At 33.3% G+C, this 23,117-nt stretch overlaps 1 protein-coding gene across 5 annotated transcripts in view; it reads right to left on the bottom strand.

Moving 5' to 3' along the window:
* The window catches only part of LOC133334648 (putative uncharacterized protein DDB_G0291608), a 323,326-nt gene that overhangs the window by 291,625 nt on the left and 8,584 nt on the right, over positions 1-23,117 (bottom strand). The window contains exons 2-7 of one of the 5 annotated variants that reach the window (XM_061542971.1): positions 22,218-22,283; positions 10,010-10,183; positions 7,725-8,082; positions 5,427-5,516; positions 4,799-4,876; positions 126-218 (exon numbers count right to left, since the gene is read on the bottom strand). In XM_061542971.1, the coding sequence (XP_061398955.1) occupies positions 126-218; positions 4,799-4,876; positions 5,427-5,516; positions 7,725-8,082; positions 10,010-10,183; positions 22,218-22,283 (859 nt within the window). Of the gene's footprint in view, positions 1-125; positions 219-4,798; positions 4,877-5,426; positions 5,517-7,712; positions 8,083-10,009; positions 10,184-22,217; positions 22,284-23,117 lie in introns of all 5 variants that reach the window. The other 4 variants (XM_061542967.1, XM_061542966.1, XM_061542970.1 and 1 more) reach the window with 4 other exon arrangements.

Raw genomic sequence — 23,117 nt, forward strand, 5'->3', positions numbered from 1 at the left:
AAAATTTATTTTTTAAGAAAAAATTAATTTAATTTGTATTTAACTTTAATTTTTAAGCATAAAATTAATTTGTTAACAATTGCAATTTAATTTAATAAAATTAGTAATTAATTCCTTGCACTTACCTTCATGGAATGTGTTGAAGCACTGGGTGGTATGGGTGCCCTTTCACGAAACCCTCCACCATGTGGACTTTCCTGATCGGTATCAGGTGATCTCTGTTAGTGTGTGTGTGAGTGGGTGGTTATGTTTTTTATTTGGTTATTATGAAAATCCAGAATTGAGTGTTCGTTTAATAACATTTTTTTTATTAGGGTGGTTAGGTGAGTGAGTGGAAACATACAATAAAATTTGGAAAAATAAATGTTTTTTATATTAATAAAAATGTTAATTATTTTATTATATAAAATGTGAAATAGTTTTGAAAAAGGTGATTTTTTTTAAATATTTTTTAAGGTTCAAATATAAGCGTGGATTTAATAAAATATTATTATAAAAATAATGTTTCAAATAACTGCCAAGAGCGTGGATTTTTTTTAAATATTTTTCAAGGACAACTATGAGAAGTAGGTTGTAATAAAAAAATTCAAGGATTTAAGATATATGTATATTAATATAGGTATGATAACCTCGGCTATGCAGGATAACTTTAACATGCACAATATCAGCAGTTAAAGTCGGAAAGGACCTCTCGGAGCCCTTTAATACCGAACGAGGATTCAGACAAGGTGATAGTTTGTCGTGTGACATTTTTAACATCCTGCTGGAAAAGGTCATACGAGAGGCAAAAGTGAACATGAAATGGCACTCTGTACACCAAACAACACATGTTACTCGCATACGCCGATTACATCGACATAATGGGTCGAACATTGAGAGCGGTAACAGCCACCTTTGAACAAATTGAGGAATCTGCCAAAGTGGGTCTGGCAGTAAACGGCGATAAGACCAAGCTTATGGTATCAACGCGCAAGACGTTCAGTAGACTCGGACCAACTGTGGAACTTGAGAACTACAGCTTCGAGGTATTCAAATATGTTATATATCTTGGTACCGCCATAAATAAAACGAATAATATCAGTTTCGAAATTCGGAAAAGGATAGTGATGGCCAAGCGATGCTACTATGGTCTGAGCAAACAACTCAAAGGCAAGGCCTCCTCCCGCCAGACCAAACTCACACTCTACAAGACGCTGATACTACCCGTGCTGTTATACGGATCTGTTACGCAAACAGATGAGGCAGCTCTTGGAGTGTTTGAGAGAAAAATTCTCCCAAAAATTCGCCGATCTGCGTCGACGGTGAATATCGCCGTCGAATGAACCATCAGTTGTACCAGCTATTCTCGGACATCGACATTATTAGACGTTGGCTAGGTCATGTTGTGGGAATGGATGAAGATACCCCGGCCCAGAAGGCATATAAAAGCGAACCAGCAACATCGCCAAAAATGGTCTTTCAAATTGGAAAAACTGCGCAAAAGACCGACGCGCTGGAAATCTTTTCTAAGCTCGGCTTATGGAACGAAAGTTCTGTCACAAGCCAGCTAAGTAAGTAAGTGTGATAACCTCTACAAAATTGGAATTTTTAAATTATTTTTCCAAGACCATGTTTTATATTTTTGACATAAATACATATCCTAAATAAACATCAAATGGAAAAACCCCCTATAAAACTTCAAAACTATAATCATAAGCTATTTATTGTAATGCCCTTTAGCCGCCGATTCTTATCGCTGACAGCAAAATGAGCAATGGGAAAATGTCAACGATTTCTGCTGCAACCGCAGAACTTAAAACAAGCAAAACAAAAATACTAAACAAAACAGCAACAACAACAAATAAATGGAACTCCATTTATATATCGGTGGTCATGAACTGATTCATATTGGCTATGACCGGCCAACCGATGTGTGGGGTGGTTATGATTATTTTTATAATTTGTGTCCGCAATATTTAATATTGCAAATGGACAAATCCGGATATATGATTTACAACTCCCAATTATTGCGTGACTTGTGCCATTATGGTGGTGACAAAAATGTAGAACACCTACGAACGTAAATTATTAAATTAAATATTAGAAAACACTCACACACAAACAAAACAAATGACTTGTTTGAAATTCCGTCACATTCAATTGCCAGTAAATCTTAAATAGATATGGCAAGAACACATTAAAAAATGAAATCAATTTCTGTGAACAAAAAAAAAAAGAATAACAAACTTGCCCCGATGATCAATTAACCAGGCGGCGAAGATAGTTAAACTTGTTTGAACTCATTTAATAATATTTAAAAATAGATTGACAGTGGGACAAATATCGAAAAAAAATCTAAAATACTGAAGGCATTTTGAATAAAAAATGTTTAGACACTAAAAAAATATTTAATAAAATCACGCCTGTCGTAGATATTTGAAAAATTGCACTGTGCGACACGAAAATTATTCAGGGGTTCTAATGTACCAATTCTGTTTGGTTGGAGTCCCTGGAACACGAAAATACCTTTGGTTTTTCTGGGTCACTTCGAAAATTAATTTTATAACGGTAAATGTAGAGAAAAACGTGGTTTCATAGATTTTCAATTACTGGGTTTTTGGAAATACGTACTAGAACGGTACGAAAAGTACTAAAAGGTACTAAATGTGATACCATTTGTATTTTGCAAACAGGTAGAGCTAGAACTCTTAAATTTTAAATGAGGGACACTGATGGAGTGTAGAATATATATAGCAAAGGGTTTTTTGGACATTCAAACATGCGAAAAGTACTAAAATGTACTAAATTTGCTACAATTTCGTAGCATGTGAATGGATAGAGCTAAAAACTTGAAATTTGGAATGCCAATGAGGATTGAGATGTAGGGTCTAGTTAAAGAGATGGTTTTGAAAGCGTGTACTCATGTGTACGAAATGTACTATAAGGTACCATATTTGGTACAAATTTAATTTGGAGATACAAATCGAGCTGATGATCAATTAAGCTGGAATTTAAAATTAACATTGCCATCGGAGTGTAGGATTGGGATATGAACGTAGTTTTGTAAATTTTGTTACTTATGTGTACGAAAAGTACTAAATCGTACTATAATCAGTACAGTTTGTATTTGGGTGAACCGATATAGCGGGAACAATGAAATTTGGAGTCAGGATCACAGTAGGGGTGTGGGATTGTGGTCAGGATTCAGTTTAAGAAATTAATACTTATGGGTACTAAATGGTACTAAATTTGGTACAATTTGAATTTTAGTTCAATCAATAGAGCTAGGATCATGAAATTTGGAATCAGAATCACTGTTGAGGTGTAAGATTGAAATATGTAGGATGTTTTAGAAATTTGTACTAAGTGTACTAAATTTGGTACAATTTGAATTGAACCAATAGAGTTAGAATCATGAAATTTGGAGCAAGGATCACTGTTGAGGTTAGGATTTGAGAAATGTAAAAATTTTAGAAATTTTTACTAATGTGTACTAAATTTGGTACAATTTGAATTGTGAGTGAACCGATAGAGTTGGAATTATGAAACTTTGATTTGGGATAACTGTGAGGGTGTAGATTTGGGGTATGTTGGTAGTTTTAGAAATTTGTACTAATGTGTACTAAATTTGGTACAATTTGAATTTTGGGTGAATAGATAGAGTTGGAATCATGAAACATGGATTAAGGATCACTGTCGGCGTGTAGGTTTGGGTTAAATATGAAGTTTTGGAAATTCGCACTACTGTGTACTGTATTTAGTACAATTTGAATTGTGGGTGAACCAATCGAGTTGAAATCCTGAAATTTGAATTTGGAATCATTGTGTAGGATCGGAGTATGCAGGAAGTTTTGTTGGATGCTTGAGGGAGGTACTTATGGGAACAATCAGCCCAACCGTGCGGAATTTCTTCAATCTCCCTTTTTCCCAATCGTAAAAAAATTCCGCGCGGAATTAAAGGGAGAACAGAGAAAAAGTAGGTATCATAACAAAGTTCGATTTGTGTTTTTCCTCTCAAAATATCTCACAAACAAAATCGAAGGGAGATAAAAATGTAAGTATGGTTTTTCAAATATATATCGGAATAGAAATAAATAAATCAATTATTTGTGGGTCGACGACAAATAAAACCCAATTGCAGCACTTAGTGTCAGTTTTGGAGTTACGTCCTGACATTTCACGTGGAATCTAGAAAGGGACCAAAGAGTCTCTTACTCTGTTTTGGAAAAAAACAAATTAGCTCAATTAGATAGGACCAACAAATAAGGGCATCGCCGAAGGGAAAAACGTTTAGTACTAAATTTATCACATTAATTTGAATAAAATAATCCATTCATTGTTCAAAATTACTTAAAATAGTTTTGGGCCGACCAAAAAAAAAATATGTAAGGCAAAACGCTGCACAGAATTTAAAATACAAAAAAAGGAACAGGAACCTTTTGGCACTTTTATCCACTTAGAACAAAGGTGAGCTTCGAAAACTGTCACCACCTCGGAGAGGATAGAACTAAATGTTGATTGTGTCATACAAACATCAGAATCCCTTCCAACGCCAACGGCAACGGCACTCAACTTGGTAATCGTTGGAATTCCAGACTTGTTTTTCCGCATATAGTGGGTCCTTAAATTAATATTCTCAAAAAAATCCACGCCTTTTGTACAACCTTGAAATAATATTTTTATAAAAATCATTTTAAAATATCGAAGATTGTGGTTACATTGGGACATTTAAAAATTATTTTTACAAAATTTAAATATTTTAACTCATTTACTGAAATAAAAATAAATTTATATATATTTGTTGTGATTTAAAGCTTACATCATATTGGTGATACGATAAACGATTCTCTTTTGGTGTTGAATTATATTTAGGCGATGGTGAGTGTAATACTTGTTCCTGTGTTCCCCAAAAAAGTTTGGAGATTCGGTCAAAGGCGTGAAGAGATATAAATATGCAAAAAATAATATACAAAAATTATTTGCACTGTGGGAAACGAGGTTGATTTATTACTGGCGAAATAAAAAGCAACTCAAAATCGATTTGCAGCTAAGAACGACAACAACAGAAAAATACGTAATCACAAAAAATCACGTAATCCTATATTTGGAAATGACAACATTTCCATAATAACCAAAAACAGAAAAAACGATAATCAAATAATGATCCCAATAATTTCTCTCAAAAAAAAAAAATAAAATAAATAAATGTATTCGAAAAAATAAATGTATTCGAAAAGAAATAAATAAAACAACAAAATAAATTATTATAATTTATGCTATTCTTAGAAAATGAAACATGAATCTCCCAGAAACGTAACACAAAGTAATAAAAGAAACGCAACAACAATAACAGCTTAATTCCAACACAACAACAAAAAATCTTCAAAAAATGTGTTTCAATACAAAGCAAGAAAATTTGTCGTACAAGGACACCAAAAGAATCGTACCTGAGAAGGTGTTGAGGCTTTCGACGATGAACCACCATTGGCATTGTTTGTTTCGCTTACACTTTCTTCGGTTGTGGCAGGACTCGTTTGCTGAGGAGCGGGAGGGTTTTTTTCATTTTGAAAATAACATTGTTGTAGTTGGTTGATGTTGTCGTCACATACATTTTAGTGTGATTAATTATTCAATGACATCCAAAAAGTTTTGTTTGTTGTTGTTATTATTATTGGCAGCAACAATGAGACAAAATAGAGGTGAAAGGTTAAGCGAAAAATTATTATATTAGAGAGAGACAAAGAGAACAAAAAACCAACAAAGAACGATATTTCAATAAAAAATAAAAAGGTTTCTTATAAAAGTTCCAAATGAAACTTTAAAAAATATGAAAAATACGTTCTTATAGGGAATATGAAATATATTTTTACAACGAAAACATAAAGGTCCATATGAACGTTTCATATGAATATTTAATTTCAAAGTTTCATATGAAACCTTTATTCAAATTTTTTACCCTAATAAAGTCCATATTTTCTAAAATTTCTAAACAATTATATTTTCCTTCCTTTTATTTATTTAATTATACCCTTCACCACACTGTGGTACAGGGTGTTATGGCTTTGTGCATATGTTTGTAACAGGCAAAAGGAAACGAGATAGACACATGGTTCCTTTTGAGAATATGCATAGAATCACTTTTTAAGTCGATTTATGCATGTCCGTCCGTCCGTCTGTCTGTCCATGTTAAATTGTAAACAAAGTATAGGTCGCCCTTATGATCCGCATTGGATGAAATTTGGCATAGGTAACTTATTTGGGACACGGACGAACCCGATTGAAATTGGGAAAATCGATTCAGATTTAGATATAGCTCTCATATATATATTTTCGTCCGATTTAAGGTATATGGTGTACCAAAGTCCCAATATATCTTTCGATTTGCACGAAATTTGGCATGGCGTACTGAATTAGGTCTAAAATGATGTGTGTTAAATTTCCTGAAAATCGGTCCAGATTTAGATATAGCTCCCATATATATTTTCGTCCGATTTCATGTAAATGGTGCACCAAAGTCCCTATATATCTTTCGATTTGCACGAAATTTGGCACAGCGTAATGAATTAGGTGTACAATAATGTGTGTCAAGTTTCCTGAAAATCGGTTCAGATTTGGATATAGCTCGCACATATATATTCATCCGATTTATGGTGTACCAAAGTCCCTATATATCTTCCGATTTGCACGAAATTTTGCACAGTGTACTGATTTAGGTCTAGAATGATGTGTGTCAAGGTTCCTGGAAATCGGTCGAGATTTAGATATAGCTCCCATATATATTTTCGTCCGATTTAATGTAAATGGTTTACCAAAGTCCCTATATATCATTTGATTTACACGAAATTCGGCATAGCGTAATGAATTACGTCTAGAATGATGTGTTTAAAATTTCCTGAAAATCGCTCCAGATTTAGATATAGCTCTCATATATATTTTCGTACGATTTAATGTAAATGGTGTACAAAATTCCCTATATATATTTCGATTTGCACGAAATTTATCACAGCGTACTGAATAAGATCTAAAATGATGTGTGTTAAGTTTCCTGAAAATCGGTCCTTATTTAGATATAGCTCCTATATATATTTTCTTCCAATTTAATGTAAATTGTGCACTAAAGACCCAACGTTTTAGTAGTTAGTATAAGTTAATTTCTGGCAAGTCTCATTTAAATCGGTTCATATTTTGATATAGCTTCTACATATATATTTTCGTCCGATTTTACACAAAATTGACACAAATTTTGCACAACGTACTAGAGTTAGTATAACCTAGAAGTTCGATACAAAATGCTTCACCAAGATGGGTTCAATCGACATAAAATTTTGCACTACGTACTGAAGTTACTATAACATAACGTGTGGCATTTTTAGTTGAAATCGGTATATATATATATAGGTCCTTCAAAAATTGGACATCTGTTAGGATTCATCTGTTGGATATATCCAAAGCGGTGAAGGGTATTATATAGTCGGCCCCGTCCGACTTTACTAATTTCCTTACTGATTTATTTATTATTATTATTATTTTTTTTTGAGCTATGCTTAAAATCTTCGTTAAGCTTTTCAATTATTAGTAGTTTCAAATGATTGTTAGCACACAAAAACCACATGACCTTAGTACAAATAAAAAACTTTCAAGGTACACACAAGGAAACCAACAACAACAACAAAAAAACTTAAAACAAAAAAGGGAAAAAATAAAATGAACGATTCCGATTTGTTTCAACTTACTTTTCCACCTACCTCTTTTTGTGGACTTGAACTTCTTCGATATTGTGGCTGAGGTGGTTGTGATTGTGTTTGCCGCTGCTGTTGCTGTTGCGCCTGTTGTTCTTGTTGTTGTCTGTATTGTTGTTGTTGCTGCTGTTGTTGTTGTTCGTAATATTGTTGCTGTTGCTGCTGTTGTTGTTTCTGTTGTTCCTGTAACTGCTGCTGTTCATAGGCATCCTCATATGGATCATCTTCGACAGCGGCACTACCTCCGCCTCCGCCGCCACCACCACTACCGGCACGTAATGCCTCGTCGACTTCCTCTTGTGTGACTTCGACGTTATCCAATTTTTTGAGATTTGGTAAAGCACGCAATACAATTGCACGATAACTGAAAGCAAATCGGAAAAGAAACAAAAACATGAAATCTGGATTTTAAAACAATGTTAAATACAAAATTTATATTTTCGGAAAGTGCGGGAAATGAGATCAAAATGTATTTTTTGGTAAAAAAAGCCTATAACCCAAAAAAATCAAAAATTTAGAAAACCGGTTCTTACTTCCTTGGAATATTTATCTATCTTCATATATTATAGGGTCGCCAGACGTGTGGTCAGCCTTTTTTGAAATTGGAAAAAGATGTACCAAGAGTACAAATGGGTTTTGGAAAGTACCTGAAAAGTACTAAAATGTACTAAACTTGTTAAAAGTAAAAATTTGAAATTTGGAATGCGAATCAAGTTTGAGACGTAGGATAGATATAAGACGATGGTCTTGGAATTGTGTTCTCTGCTATACTAAAAGTACTAAACCGTACTAAATTTGGTACAAATTGAATTTGGAGAAATGGGATAGGATTGGAATATGTAGGTAGTTTTAGATTTTATGTACTTATGTGTACGAAAAGTACTGTATTTAGTACAATTTGGATCTGAATGAAACGATAAAGCTGAAACACTAAAATTTGAAAATAAGGTAAGACCTGAAGAATGTGGATACTTTTGGAAATTCGTACTAATGTGTACTAAATGGTACTACTGTTGGTACATTCTGAGTTTGGGTGAACCGATAGAGCTGGCATCCTAAAATTTGCAGTTAGGATCGCTTTTGGGGTATATACGATGTTTTGGAAATTCCTACTAATGTGTACTAAATTTGGTAGATGGTACTAACTTTGTTACAATTTGTATTCGGTTCGGGATTTGGGTGAACTGATAGGGCTGGAGTCCTGAAACTGGGAAATAAGATTTCTCTTGTTTTATGATATATAGATAGTTATAGAAATTTTGTACTTATGTGTACGAAATGGTACTAAATTTAAGAAAATTTGGATTTAGGAGATCGGATCGAGCTGCAATCCTGAAAATTAGAATTAGGGCTACTGTTGAGGTGTAGGGTTGGGATATGTAGGAAGTTGTGGAAATTCGTACTTATGTGTACTAAATTTAGTACACTTTGGATTTGGATGAAGCGATAGGACTAGAATCCCGAACTTGAAATAACTATTGGTTGTATGATTGTTGTTATAGAAATTTGTACTAAATTTGATAATTTGGATTTAGGTGATCGATTGGATCGAACTGGAATCCTGAAAATTGGAATTAAAATTACTGTGGGAATGTAGGATTGGGATATGTAGGAAGTTTAGGAAATTCATACATATGCCTACTAAATGGTACTAAATTTGAATTTGCGTGAACTGTAATCCTGTAATTTGGAAATGTGATTTCTATTGGACTATTGAGCTAGGTTGATATGGAAATATTTATATTAATGCGTACTAAATTTGGATTTGGGTAAACCTCAGGCATATGCTAGTATTTAATAAAAATAAAAAAATATTTTTGGAAACCGAGAATGGGGAGTCCCCTTACTCTGTTGTATATATATTAAGGTCTGACCCGTCTTGACCACACAGTATTCACAATTTGCTTTTTATAATACATATGTTTATTATCAGAGAGCGGTCCTATAGACCACCTCTTCGGATTTAAATTATATTTGCTCGACCTAGGTCGACATAAATTCCCCATCCTCGAACTTGGTTTAAGTCTGGAGGAAATATTACGTTATGCGGAGTTTAGCTGAAATCGGTACTCCCTTCAAGAATTATCATGTACACCAGCCAGACAAAAAGAAGGACGCGCAGGTCCAAATTGTCTGAAACGGCTTTGGTTCAAAGATTTGGGGTCTAAAAAATATTTCGATGAGGAACATTTTTGTATAAGTATAACAGTATAACAAAAATATCCCTTTTCAATTTTTCTTTCATCTTCACCCTGGGTCCCAAATAAAAAATAAAATAAATCAATACTTACGCTGCTCCCACTCGCTCACAGCACGGATTCTCCTCCAGCCACAAATATTTGAGATTTGGTAGATTTTGCAAATAGGCAATTTCGTTGATATCCTGAATGCAATTTTTCCGTAAATATAATTCCTGTAATTTCAGGCAGTCTTCGAATGGCTGCAGGGTGCTGATTTTGTTGACACTGCAGAGAGAACAAGAAGAGAGCAAAAATTATTAATCAAGTTAAATGTGTTGGAAGTGTAAAACAAAGAAAAATTACTCAACACAAATTGTTGTAATAATAACAATAAAACAAGAATGGTGGGAAAATAATAAACGAACGGCAATAACAACAACAACAAAAATTAAAAAATAAATAAACTTATAAATATAAATTCCAATCAAGCTGAACAAAGACGGAATAAAAGAAGGAAAATAAATGAAGCCATAGCCAGGCCAGGCAGTCAACCAGACAACAAGTGAATGGAACTGCATTTCCCTCCCTGAAACCAAGCAACCGACAACTGTCTGGCCGATCGGTCGGTCTGCCAGGGAATTGAGGTCAACAATCTGTTGCTTTAGCCTAAAAAAAGAAAACTCAAATGCCTTTAAACCCATGATATGATCAGATCAGCAACATCGTCTGTCGGCCTGTCTGTCTGATAAGAAAGAAAACGAAAAAAAAATCGCATTGTCGGAAAACCTATAAATCTTCATAATGACAATGGCTTCATGTACATATGTGAGTAAGTGTGTGTGTGTGCCAATGAGTCTCCTTGTCTGTCTGCCATGAAAATATGCGACAAATACTTTTTAATGAAAATGACTATCTAACATACAAGAGAGTGAGAGAGATCATGACCCGCAATTTCATTGACTTTTGTTTGGAAATTTGGCCTTTGTAAATATTTTGCTTGTAAAGTTAGGTGGCACGCAAAGGCCTTACATGTTCAATATTACACTCAAACAACATAATTTAAACTTTTTTGGAAAATATGAAAAAAAATCTATAACAGCTTGTAAAAATATATAAAACATTGCAATTGCAAAAAAAATATTACAAAATTACAGCATCTTCATAGGGAGAGGAATGCCCAAAGAATTAAAAAAAAAAATAGAAAAATAATCGGATTTCTTAGAAACTGTTCTCCCTTTAGTGTTGAATTAAAACACTTATGAGTTTTATGAAAAAAAAATTGTAAGAAATCCACTTTTTTAATCCTCTGAACAATCCTCCCTATGAAGATACTGCTTTATTTGAATATTGTTTCCATTTTTTTAAAGAAGATACAAATGTATATATACTACGAAGTTTATATAAAAAATATTTATGTATGTAAAAAAACTCCGAAATAATTTCCATCATTTTTAATAATTTGTTTATATGACTTTTTTTAGTTTTTACTTTCATAGATAATATCATTAAAAAAAGGCATAACAAAAAAACAATGGTCCATGAATTCGCCGCCGCCTCTTTGGTTCACCTGACTTTCCATTTAATGTTTATGTTTATATTGTGGCCTGCCTCATTAGGTGGGGAGGTTTATTATCTATTTTTTTTTATTTTTTTATCATAGATAATGATCTTGGTATGGAACACCAAAGAAACAAAAAATGAAGCGTTAAAAATGCCTCAACGTCATTAAAGAAAAGTGAAAAGATAAAATAATCAGCGTCTATTCAAAATTAGCAGCTTCTGCTGCTGCACTTTCTTTCATTCTTGCCCATTTTAGCTTCCGACTATTTTTACTGCTGTTCATTTCTTTAAATAACAAACAGCTCCGGGCAAAAATATTTCTAAAGCGTATTTTTCCTGCATTCTTGTGTGTGTGTGTGACCACCTTATTTGTTTACTTCCCTGTTTTGTTAGGAACACAATTTAGACAGTTTGGGATTTTTTTTTCAAAAAAAGAACAATTTTTTGGGTAAGAGAAGGCTCTAGAGAATTTGAAAAAATATATAAAGCAGTGGATTTAAAAAAATATATATTTCCTTAGAAAATATTTTTTTTTAATTATGTTTTTGTTATCTATTTTAAACCTAAAATAATCTACTCATTTTACATGTTTTGTAACTTTTTACTCGAAAACCGTTCCTCAACCCACAAAACTGGTAAAACATTGACTCAAATTTAAGAGAGCAAAAAACAAAATGGCGTTCTCTTTGAAAACTTTTTACTCGAGAAATTTGGTCGAGTAAAAATGGTAAACAGGAATGTCTACTTCTGATTGGCTGTTATGTTGATTTTGAAGTATTGCCATCTAATTTTGGCATATTTACCCGAACTTTTCAAATTATTTTGTACTCTGAGAGCAATTTTGAAATGTTTCCCTTTTGATAGATTTACTATTAAAAAAGTACTGGAACAGACCAACTATTTCATATATGTGATTTTTTAAACATTTTTTCATAAATGGTAGACATTTTTTTGTTTTTGTTTGTTTCCTAATGAACATGGCGTTCCAAAAAATATTTTGCATAAAATTGGAATAAACCATATGATGCCCTTCACCAATTTGGGTATATTCTGCACATCAATAAGTGAACCGACTAATACCATAGACAGACGACAGCCTTAATTTGCATTAAAAATTTCTTAATTTGAATTAATATTTACCCCTGACAGACGAGAGTTTCTGCATTTACGAAACAGTTTTTTTGCTTCAAAACAATTGTTTGTCTGTGTGTATGATGAAATTTGTTTACATTTGTTTCGATATTTTCGGGATTACATCTTTAGGAAACAGATACATGACATAAAGGAGGAAAATGCAAAATGTTGTCTCAATCGGACCAATATTGGGAGTTTGGTACACCATTTACTTAAAATCGGACGAAACTATATATGGGAGCTATATCTAAAAATGAACCTATTTTCTCCAATTTCAATAGGGTTCGTCCTTAGACCAAATAAGTGACATGTCCCGAATTTCATCCAAATCGGATCATAAATGCGACCTGTACTTTGTTCGTAAAAATGCATGGACGGACGAATGGACATGAATAAATCGACTCAGAAAGTGATTCTATGCATATTCTCAAAAGGTACCATTCGTTTATCTCGTTTCCTTTTGTCTGTTACAGACATATGCACAAAGACATAATACCCTGTACCACAATGCGGTGATGGGTATAAAAATGCACACTTATTATTAATTTATGATCCGAATTGAATGAAATTTGACATAGCTCATTTATTTGGTCCAATAACGAACCCTATTGAAATTGGGAAAAAATCGGCCCAGGTTTAGCTATAGCTCCCATATATATTTTCGTCCGAATTTCCCTATATATCTTTCGATTTGCACGAAATTTGGCATAACGTACTGAATTGAGCCTAGAGTGATGTCTGCCAAGTTTCGTGCATATCGGTCCAGATTTAGATATATCTCCCATATATAGTTTCGCCCGAATTAATGTAAATGGTGCACCAAAGTCCCTATATATCTTTCGATTTGCACGAAATTTGGCATAACGTACTGAATTGGGCCTAGAGTGATGTCTGCCAAGTTTCGTGCAAATCGGTCCAGATTTAGATATATCTTCCATATATAGTTTCATCCGATTTTATGTAAATGGTGTACCAAAGTCCCTATATATCTTTCGATTTGCCCGAAATTCGGCATGATGTACTGAATTGAGCCTAGAGTGATGTCTGCCAAGTTTCGTGCAAATCGATCCAGATTTAGATATATCTCCCATATATAGTTTCATCCGATTTTATGTAAATGGTGTACCAAAGTCCCTATATATCTTTCGATTTGCATGAAATTCGGCAGGTTGTACTGAATTGAGCCTAGAGTGTTGTCTACCAAGTTTCGTGAAAATCGGTTCAGATTTAGATATAGCTCCCATATATATTTTCGTCCGATTTTATGTAAATGGTGTACCAAAGTCCCTATATATCTTTCGATTTGCACGAAAATTGGCATAACGTATTGAATTGAGCCTAGAATGATGTCTGCCAAGTTTCGTGAAAATCGATTGAGATTTAGATATAGCTCCTTTATATATTATCGATTGATTTTAAGTAATTAACGCACCAAGGAACCAATATATGGCTGATAGGAACAAATCGTACTGAAATTAGTATAACCTAACCTGTAACAAATTTCGTTGGAATCGGTTCAAATTTTGATATAGCTTCCGTATATATTTTCGTCCGACTTTAAATAAATGGTGCATCAAATTCCTCATGTTTGTCAGATTGACATGAAATTTTGCACAACGTACAAAATTTAGCATAGTATAACGTAGTTGCGTTTTCTAGAAGTGCAGACATAGCCCAACCGATGTCCTATTGATATTTGTTTGAAATCGATCTACATACTTTTGTCTCATTGTAGCAAACAAATGGCATGTTTATGGATTGATTTAAGTCAATTCACATTAAGATAAGTATCACATATTTTAGTTCATCCAATTTCATGTCCTGTTTAATAGGGTGAAGGGTATCATATTACTGGTTTCAATATATATTTTTCAATAATATTTAAAAAAGCGTCCATGTCAAAACATATATATCAACAACTCTCTGCAAAGATATTTTCCATCCTCCAAGGACCCGGAATACCCATTAAAATTCTCTTTATTTGAAAAATATTTGGACCCATATCGACAAATGTTTACAACTATATTCTTCGCCTTCCAAGAACTTAGATTACCAAAGAAAAGGGACTTCCGTTGGAAAATATGACTAAAACATTAAAAATACCGAAAAAGGGTCTGTACATTTTTACGGGGGCTATGTCAAAATAAGGACCAATATTGTATTATTTTTTTAATAGATATATATAGCTCTCCAAGAACCCGAAATGTCAATAACATTTGGAAAATGGAGCTGAAACATTTAAAATACCGACAAACTCAAATGAAAAAATGAAAAATAATACATTAAAACAAACACAGTTTTTTAAATTAGCTTCGAATTCAAAATTAGAAGAATTCGCTGCAAATTAAATTTATATTTTTTTAATTTTAAAAATATTTTGTATTGATGTTAATGAACCTTTAGCACATGTTGCAATGATCTAATTTTCTTTTAGAGTCCATTAAAAAATCTCACTCTCTATCTCTCTTACAAACTTCATTATTTATCATCTAAATTAAATTTAAATATACAAACAGCCAGCAGCATGACCACAATGTGATTAAAAATACCTTACACACAATGACGACAACAACAACAACGACAGCTACAGAAAAAAATCAAAGTTCAATAACACGCTTCATTATATGCCATCGAATTTTATTTGGCGAGTGGCTGGGCCAGAAGCTATGCCAACACCATGGCATTCAAGTTTGCTATTCGGCATTTTGAACACCACTGCGCTGAACTTCATATTTGGGGGGAATTTCTTCCACTCCACTTGATGTTACAATACGTAAATGAAAGAACACTTCATAGTGGAAGAGGCAAACAAAAAAACAAAAATGAAGACATTGTCTTCTTCCCAAGATACCGAACCTAACGCCAAAGTGAGTCGCAAAGAAGTAACAGCGACGACCTTGACCATAACGAAAAAAAAACATTGTAAAATATTTTGTTCCAGTAAATAAAAAATGAACACTTGAAGATACACACATACACATGTAAATGCCATCAACAACAACAACCGCACAAACATCATTTAAATTCAATTGGTGTATGGTGGCTTGTTTGTTTTTTTTGGGTATTAGGGAGGGGGTGCCAAAATTATTATTATTGGGAAGTTTTCCCACAGACAAAATTCTATTAATATTTAATGGGAATTTCATGAATCTAGTTTTTGGGAATGGAAAAAATATAAAAATGAAAAAAGGGGAGTTGACTAATATTTATTTATAAAATCATGATGTAAAAAAAATCCAAAAACATTAGAATTAAAAAAAATATATATATTAAATAAAAATTATTACATGCCCATTATCGCGACTCCGAGACAATTTAGTATCCAGAACCACAAATGTTTATGGTGGTGAATTTTAATTAATAAAATTTTTTAAGAGAATTTTATATGATTTTTTTTTTTTCAATGAAGGATTTAAGCAAGACAATATTGAGATATTTTGCAACATATTTTTAAAGTAATACAAAATAAAATAAATCATCATAAATTAATCTTTTTTGGGGACTATAAGGATTATAGTGGTGAATTTTAACTAATAACAATTAAGATTTTTTAGTTTTTTTTCAATATAGAATTTAAATTTAAACCAGTGAGCGGAGCAGTATAGTCGGACGGAGCCGACCATACGATACCCTACACAACTACCACGGAACTCAAATTTTTTGCGGATGTTTATTCCGAGCCTGGGCAATATTTCGTGATATTTTCCCCCTCTTACCCGATTAGAGGTAAACTGCACCTCACAGTGATATATTTTCCGAATATTTCGAGTATTCAGTATAGCTATTGTCCAGATTCCAGATTCCTTCGGCTTTCATTTGTGGTCTATAGATCGACTCGAAAATAACACAAAAAATTAAGTTTTCGGTCCACTTCATTCCAAAATTATTATCTGATCATCACCGAAAATTATAGGCGTTGTCCTTGACCATAACTGGAAGCTCATGGAACATTTCAAAGCGATCAGCACTATATTTCCGCCCTCCAGTATGGTAATGGGTTACTAAATAATATACGTATACGGAGATACCTGTAAATATTTGGGTGTAACTCCCACATCCGAGCCCATACAACAATATAATTGGTATTAATTTAAAGGTCAACCACTCCTCTTGGATATAAAATTCTCGGGTCTATGTCCATCAGGAACAAATATATACGCTATAGAATACAAATTTTGTAATTTTTCACACAAAAGTCAGGGTCCATTTGACCCGCTAAATATTGACCGATCTTTATCAAAACATGCATGCTTATTATTTGGCCCGATCCCCTTCTCCATGCAAAATTTCAAGATGTTCGAGCCATTATTGCGGCCTCTGGAGCGACCAGAAAAACCGACAAAAATTTAGTATTTGGTCTATTTCATCCCCTAAATATTAACCGATCTTTCCCAAAAACAATAGGGGTCTTCATTGGCCAGAACCCATCCTACATGCAAACCCATCCTCCATAACTGTGGCCTGTATCGTGTTTACAAATTATAATGGACGGACGGACACACATGTCTAGATCGACTCAGCTAGTCGAAATATGACGATCGGTATACTTAAAGGTGGGTCTAGGACCAATATTTCGCGGCGTTACAAACTTTTGGGGCTGCACAAAGCTATAATACCCTGACAACATAGTTGTGTAGGGTATAAAAATCATCATTTTTCGAGCAATAATTCTCAACAAATATTGTTTTTATCTAATTTAATATTTATAACGTTTATAAGAAAATATCCAAAATTCCCGATAAACGTCATGCCCGTTATTTTGATACAGTAGATATCGGATATAAGAAACTCAAAAAAAGCCGGAGATTTCTTTCTTATATGCGTTTTTTTCTTATATGAGATGTGCTTATATCTGTTATCTACTGTATCGTTTATAAAGACTTATCGCTTACAGAGACCAAATTCGTTATAAGCGATTCTGACTGTAATTGTTATATATTTTAAAAAATTTTGAATTTCCCTCGTTCCACCCCAAGACACTGGTTGTATGTATGTCAGTGTAGTACCTACCATAAAACAGAAGCCCCATCAACAGTAACCACTTCAAAAAATTGTATCATTCATCGGTATTGAGATCAATTGTTTTGTTACAAAATAATATGGGGAAAATGGGAACACCTTGAAATGCCCAACAAATAAAATAACAAAAACATGTGTAGGATGAATAACCATAAAACACTTGTTGAGGAGGGTTTATTCTTTATATTAATATTTAAATTTCATTAGAAAGGAAAAATATTTTAAATAAAACAAGAAACAACTTCTTTAAGTTCGACCGATCCGATTTTTTTAACTCTCCACCATGTAGGGTGTATTCCAAATTTCAATGACCAGAACTTTTGTAGAGGGGACTTTGCACTGTAAATCGTCTACTAATAGCTTGTTTATTTACATGCCAAATTATAGATATTCGGTTTGGAAAACTAGGCTCCGAACCATTGTATGATGAATTGCATCATATATTGCATTTTTTGGGAAGAAGTTTTATATTCACCAGGAATCTGGAATGCCAAAGTACAGTCAATTCGATGGAAACCCCTCCAAAACACAGAAATCGGGTTCTTTTTTTTGTGAGGACCATGTCAAAACATGGACCTACATCGTAAATTGTCTGCAAAGATGCACTCGACGAGAACCCGAAATGCAAAATTACATCACCGTCAGTGGGGAAAGTCAGCTAAAACCTTACACATATTAAAAATCGAAAGTTGTTTACATGAATGTTTTTCACACTCCAAAAGCCCGGAATACCAACTTACTACCACTTCGATGCATAAACCTTAAAAATACTGAAAATAGAGCATTACTTTTATATTTAAGCTGTGAAGAAACATAGACCTATATTGTTAATTTTCTGCACAAGTGAATATTCGTGTCCAAAAGCCCGGATTACCTTTGGTATGAAAATCTGGCTAATATCGAAAATGAGGTGGGACCTTTATTAAGGAAATATTTCAAAACATGGACCTATTACGAAAATGATCTACAAATATTTGTTTCGCCCTTCAAAGACCCAGAATGTCCATTTACTGTCACTTTGTTGAAATATTTCAATTGAGTACAGACTATGAGGCGGGACCTTTAAACCGGAATTAAGTCAAAATATAGACCTCCATCAAAAATTATGTGAAAAATATGGCTCCCCTCCTCCAAGAACCCGGAATGGGAAATCGACCTATTTTGATAATTTTTTGCATAGATGTATGTCAACCTGCAAAAAACTAGGAATGCGTAATTAAAGACCATTTCGGTTGGTAAAAAACCTTTAAAATCGGGAAACCAAATTCCAAATGCCAAAAATTCTAAAAGTAGAACCAATGTATGGGTAAAAGTTCAAACATTATCTTAAATATTGCCATGTTTATCGATAGGCCGTTTGGATTTTTAAAACCCTCGGACATTTCATTCGCCTTATATTGGACTTGTAAATATTGAAATTTTTGAACATTTGTGGAGGAGGAACCAGAAGGAGTGGACCAATTGGTCTCATCTTCGGACTTGATATAGGCTTAGTAAAGATAATAGCTGGGACAAAGTTTGGTTCAAGTCGGATAGTCCGTTCGCATGATATTATAAAATTAATTTTTGCCACAATTTTGATCATTTTGTGGGGGATGAACCAAAAAGAGTGGACCGATATTTCCCATCTTCGAACTTAAACTAATTTTGGAAGAAATATTCATTCGAGAGTTATCCTGCCTTAAACCAATATTTCGAAAAGGCACATTTTTGCCGTATCATAAAAATTTCAACATGCCGAAAATGTGGGACTATGGAGACACGTGGACTTATATAGAAAATGTTCTGTAAAAAGCAAGATCCCGGAATGCTAAATTACAGCCACTTCGTAATGCTAAAACGGTAACTTCTGTTGGAAATACATTTAAACGGGATGGGTCAAAAATCGACCGATATTTACAATTTTTGGTAGAACGATTTTTCAATCAATGACAACCAAAAATAGCAAAATAAAGTCCATGCTTTTGAAAACCCTGTCTGAAATCCTTAGAATACTCAAAAATAGAGGTATTGCCATATGGGGGTATATCATATTGATAATTTTTGTTAATCACCAAAATACCGAAAAATTGAGTTTTTGGGAATGCAATTTTCGACATAGTAAAAATCCAAAATACTAAAATACGTCCCGAAATGTTTAAAAAACTTGGCAAAATACCGAAAGTTGGGAAGTACCTCTTTATTGGTCCACTTTTAAGGGTAGACCCCCCTTAAAAGTGGACCAATATTGGTAGGAAAATATGCTATGCCAAATTATGTATCAATCGGACAAACATTGACGGTATGGAGCTCTATTTACATACTATATATGAGAGCTATATCTAAATCTGAACTAGTTCCAACAAAACTTCGCATAAATCAATCAGAACCTAATTCAGTACTATGTGCAAAATTTTCTCTCAATCGGACAAATATTGGCAGTATGGTGTTCCATTTACATTAAATCGAACGAAAATATATATGAAAGCTATTTCTAAATCTGAACCGATTTTCTCCAATTTCAATAGGGTTCGTCCTTGGGCCAAATAAGTGAGCTGTGCCAAATTTCATCCAAATCGAATTATAAATTCTACAAAAATACATGGACGGACATGCATAAATCGACTCCGAAAGTGATTCTATGCATATACTCAAAGGACCATGGGTCTATCTTGATATACACAAAGAGATAATATAAAGGGTATAAAAACCGCATGAATGTCCAATATTTAAATGAATTACAGCGTTATATTTGGATGGGTACAAATATACCACGGTCATTGATCTACGTATACTTTGTTTGGTTATTGACCGTAGGGTTAATAAAGTGTCTGAAATCCTCGGAATACAGGAAATTGAGGGTATTGTTATATGGGGACAAATATATACAAGTTTTCAATAATAATAATACTGAATATTTCAAGATATCAAATGGAATGAAAATACTCTCCTTACATTATAGTGGAGGCTATAAAGAAATTCTCTTCTTCTTATTGCAATATTTGTTTTTCCTGGAGGCATTCTGTCTGGGAAAAATCACACAGGCAAATCTGCACATTTCATTTTCCCTCCCCATTGAACTAGTAAATCATTCTATTTATGTATGTGTGTTAGTAGTGTCATAATTATCGTGATGAGAAAAAACAAACAACAAAAAACACACATTACCTATACAGCACATGACTTATGCGTTTATTTACTTGACAGCAAACAGGTTCAGAGCTCACATGCAGCAGCTGACAGTCAGTTAGTCGCAGCAGATGACATCACTGGAATATATATGAGGTATCTCATAGCTCATATATATTTTTATATGTCCACAAATCTTAGACAAAGATAGCTTGCCTCCATTCATAATCTTTAATAATTTATAAACAAAGCAACGACGGACGACGAACACACGTCCATAGATAGCTACGCAAAAAAACAAAAACACACTGAAAACAAACGCCATTTAAATACGCCTTTGAGCTATTTAAACTGAACGGTGTCGTATTATTTTGTATTTTTATTTATTTGCTTATTTTTATTAATGTGATAACAACACTTCCCCTCCAAACCTGTCCACCCTCCACCACTGTCTAGTGGTGTTTTTTGTTTAACTTATATATCGTATTTCCATTTATAGCCTCCTCTTAGATTTCAATGAATTGAATTGAGCAGCAGAATAGAAAAAACGACAGCAGAAACTAATCCGCTAACCTGTTGCTATTTGCCGAACTATCTCAGCTAAGTTGTTGGATAAACAGCAGACATTGCCGCCAATCATCGATGACCTTCTTTCGACGAAATATTTAACTGAAGCCTAACAAGTTTAAAGAACCCAAATACACAAAAAATAGTCATGATAGCGGATATTTCTTTAAAGTAGTTAGGCCACTAACAACAACAAAAACAAAATTAGGCAAAACATGGAGGTGTTGTTGACCTTCTCAAGGTAAATGGGGTATTAATTAAGGTAATGGGAATAAAAATTTAGAACATCAATCAAAAATACAAATAAACAATGAAAATGAATTCTTATAAGAGAACCAGTAGATATTCTTATAGAGGATTAGGAGAACTTCGAATAAAAGCCCAGCAAATCTTCATAAATATTTCCAAGGGATATTCTTATTGAAAACCAATAGGTTTTCTTAGAGAAGATCAGATCACCTGATCTTGTGCAAGGTCAGGGCGTTTTCATATGTGGGATTAGAAGGTATTCATGTAGGAAACTAGGAGGTTTGCTTGAGGCACTATTTTATTAATTTTTAAAAATGTCTACAAATAAAAATTAAAAAAAAAATACAAAAAATCTTGCCCATGTAAGTCTATTATGAGAAAAAAATTTCAACTAATTAAATACCAGTTTTTTTAATAAAACACCCAGCAAATAATAAAAAGCGAAATGACTTTTTAATGGTGTTCCGCCATATATGGTGTGGTGTAGTAGTTGTTTTTTTATTATTAGTACTCATACGCCCACCACACAATCGTAATAAAAAATTAAAAAAAAGTCTGTTCATTTTCTAAGACATACGTAACGCCATCAACGTAATAATCACAACAATTTGTTTAGACAATAAATTAGAAATAAAAAAAACAAGAGACAACAAAATCTACAAAAAGTAAAAAAAAAACTTACCTTAACGCCAACACTTCAACACCACGCATACGTTTTATTATGGATACATCACTGAGATCACTTCCCCTGCAAAAACACAAAAAAAAACAAAAACAAGTCAAATAAATTTTTGGTCGTTGTAATAATTAAAAATAATAATGATACACTATACAACTACACACATGCGTACAATGACAGCGACACATAAATTTTGAAAAACAAAATTCATAAATAAAATAACTAACAAGTAAAAATGTCGTTAAGTTCGGCCGGACCAAAGTTTTTATATCTCCCACCATGAGCTGAACAATCAGAAAACCTAAAAAAGTCGACTTTTCAATGTTTGCCTTCGTCGAAAAAATTCGGTTTTTAGACTTTTCGATTTTTGTCTTTGACCAAAGAATCGACTTTTCGATCTTTCGATTTTGTCAGACCTATTCAAAATCGATATTCGCCTTTTACCGACTAAAGCAAACTCGACTAAAAATTTGATTTGTTATATGAATTGTTGTCAACAGATAAAATGAAGTCCTGGAATGCGTAATTTTAGGACAATTTCGGCTTTTGTGGTAACAACCAGGTATTTATGAAGAAAATCGAAAACGTCCTCAAAGATCAAAAGTCGATTTCGAATTTAAGATTTTTCAACACAAAATGTAGATTAATCGATTAGTCGAAAACCGATTTACTTATCCCTATTTAAAACTAGAATAACGTAGTCGGGCGTAAAAGTCGATTTTAAAACTTTTCGATTGTTGCCTTTGTCTAAGAAATCGACTTTTCGATCTTTCGATTTTGTCCGACCTGTTGCAAATCGATATTCGGATTCATATTGCACTTCAAAATATTTGTCGTAAAAATTCAATTTTTTATATGAATACACAATGAATGCGAAAATCGATTTCGGACATATTGCACTTC

This window comes from Musca vetustissima, unplaced genomic scaffold, assembly GCF_032173495.1.
Source record: "Musca vetustissima isolate MV318-11 ecotype Yass unplaced genomic scaffold, APGP_CSIRO_Mvet_v1 utg2180, whole genome shotgun sequence".
Lineage (NCBI taxonomy): Eukaryota > Metazoa > Arthropoda > Insecta > Diptera > Muscidae > Musca > Musca vetustissima.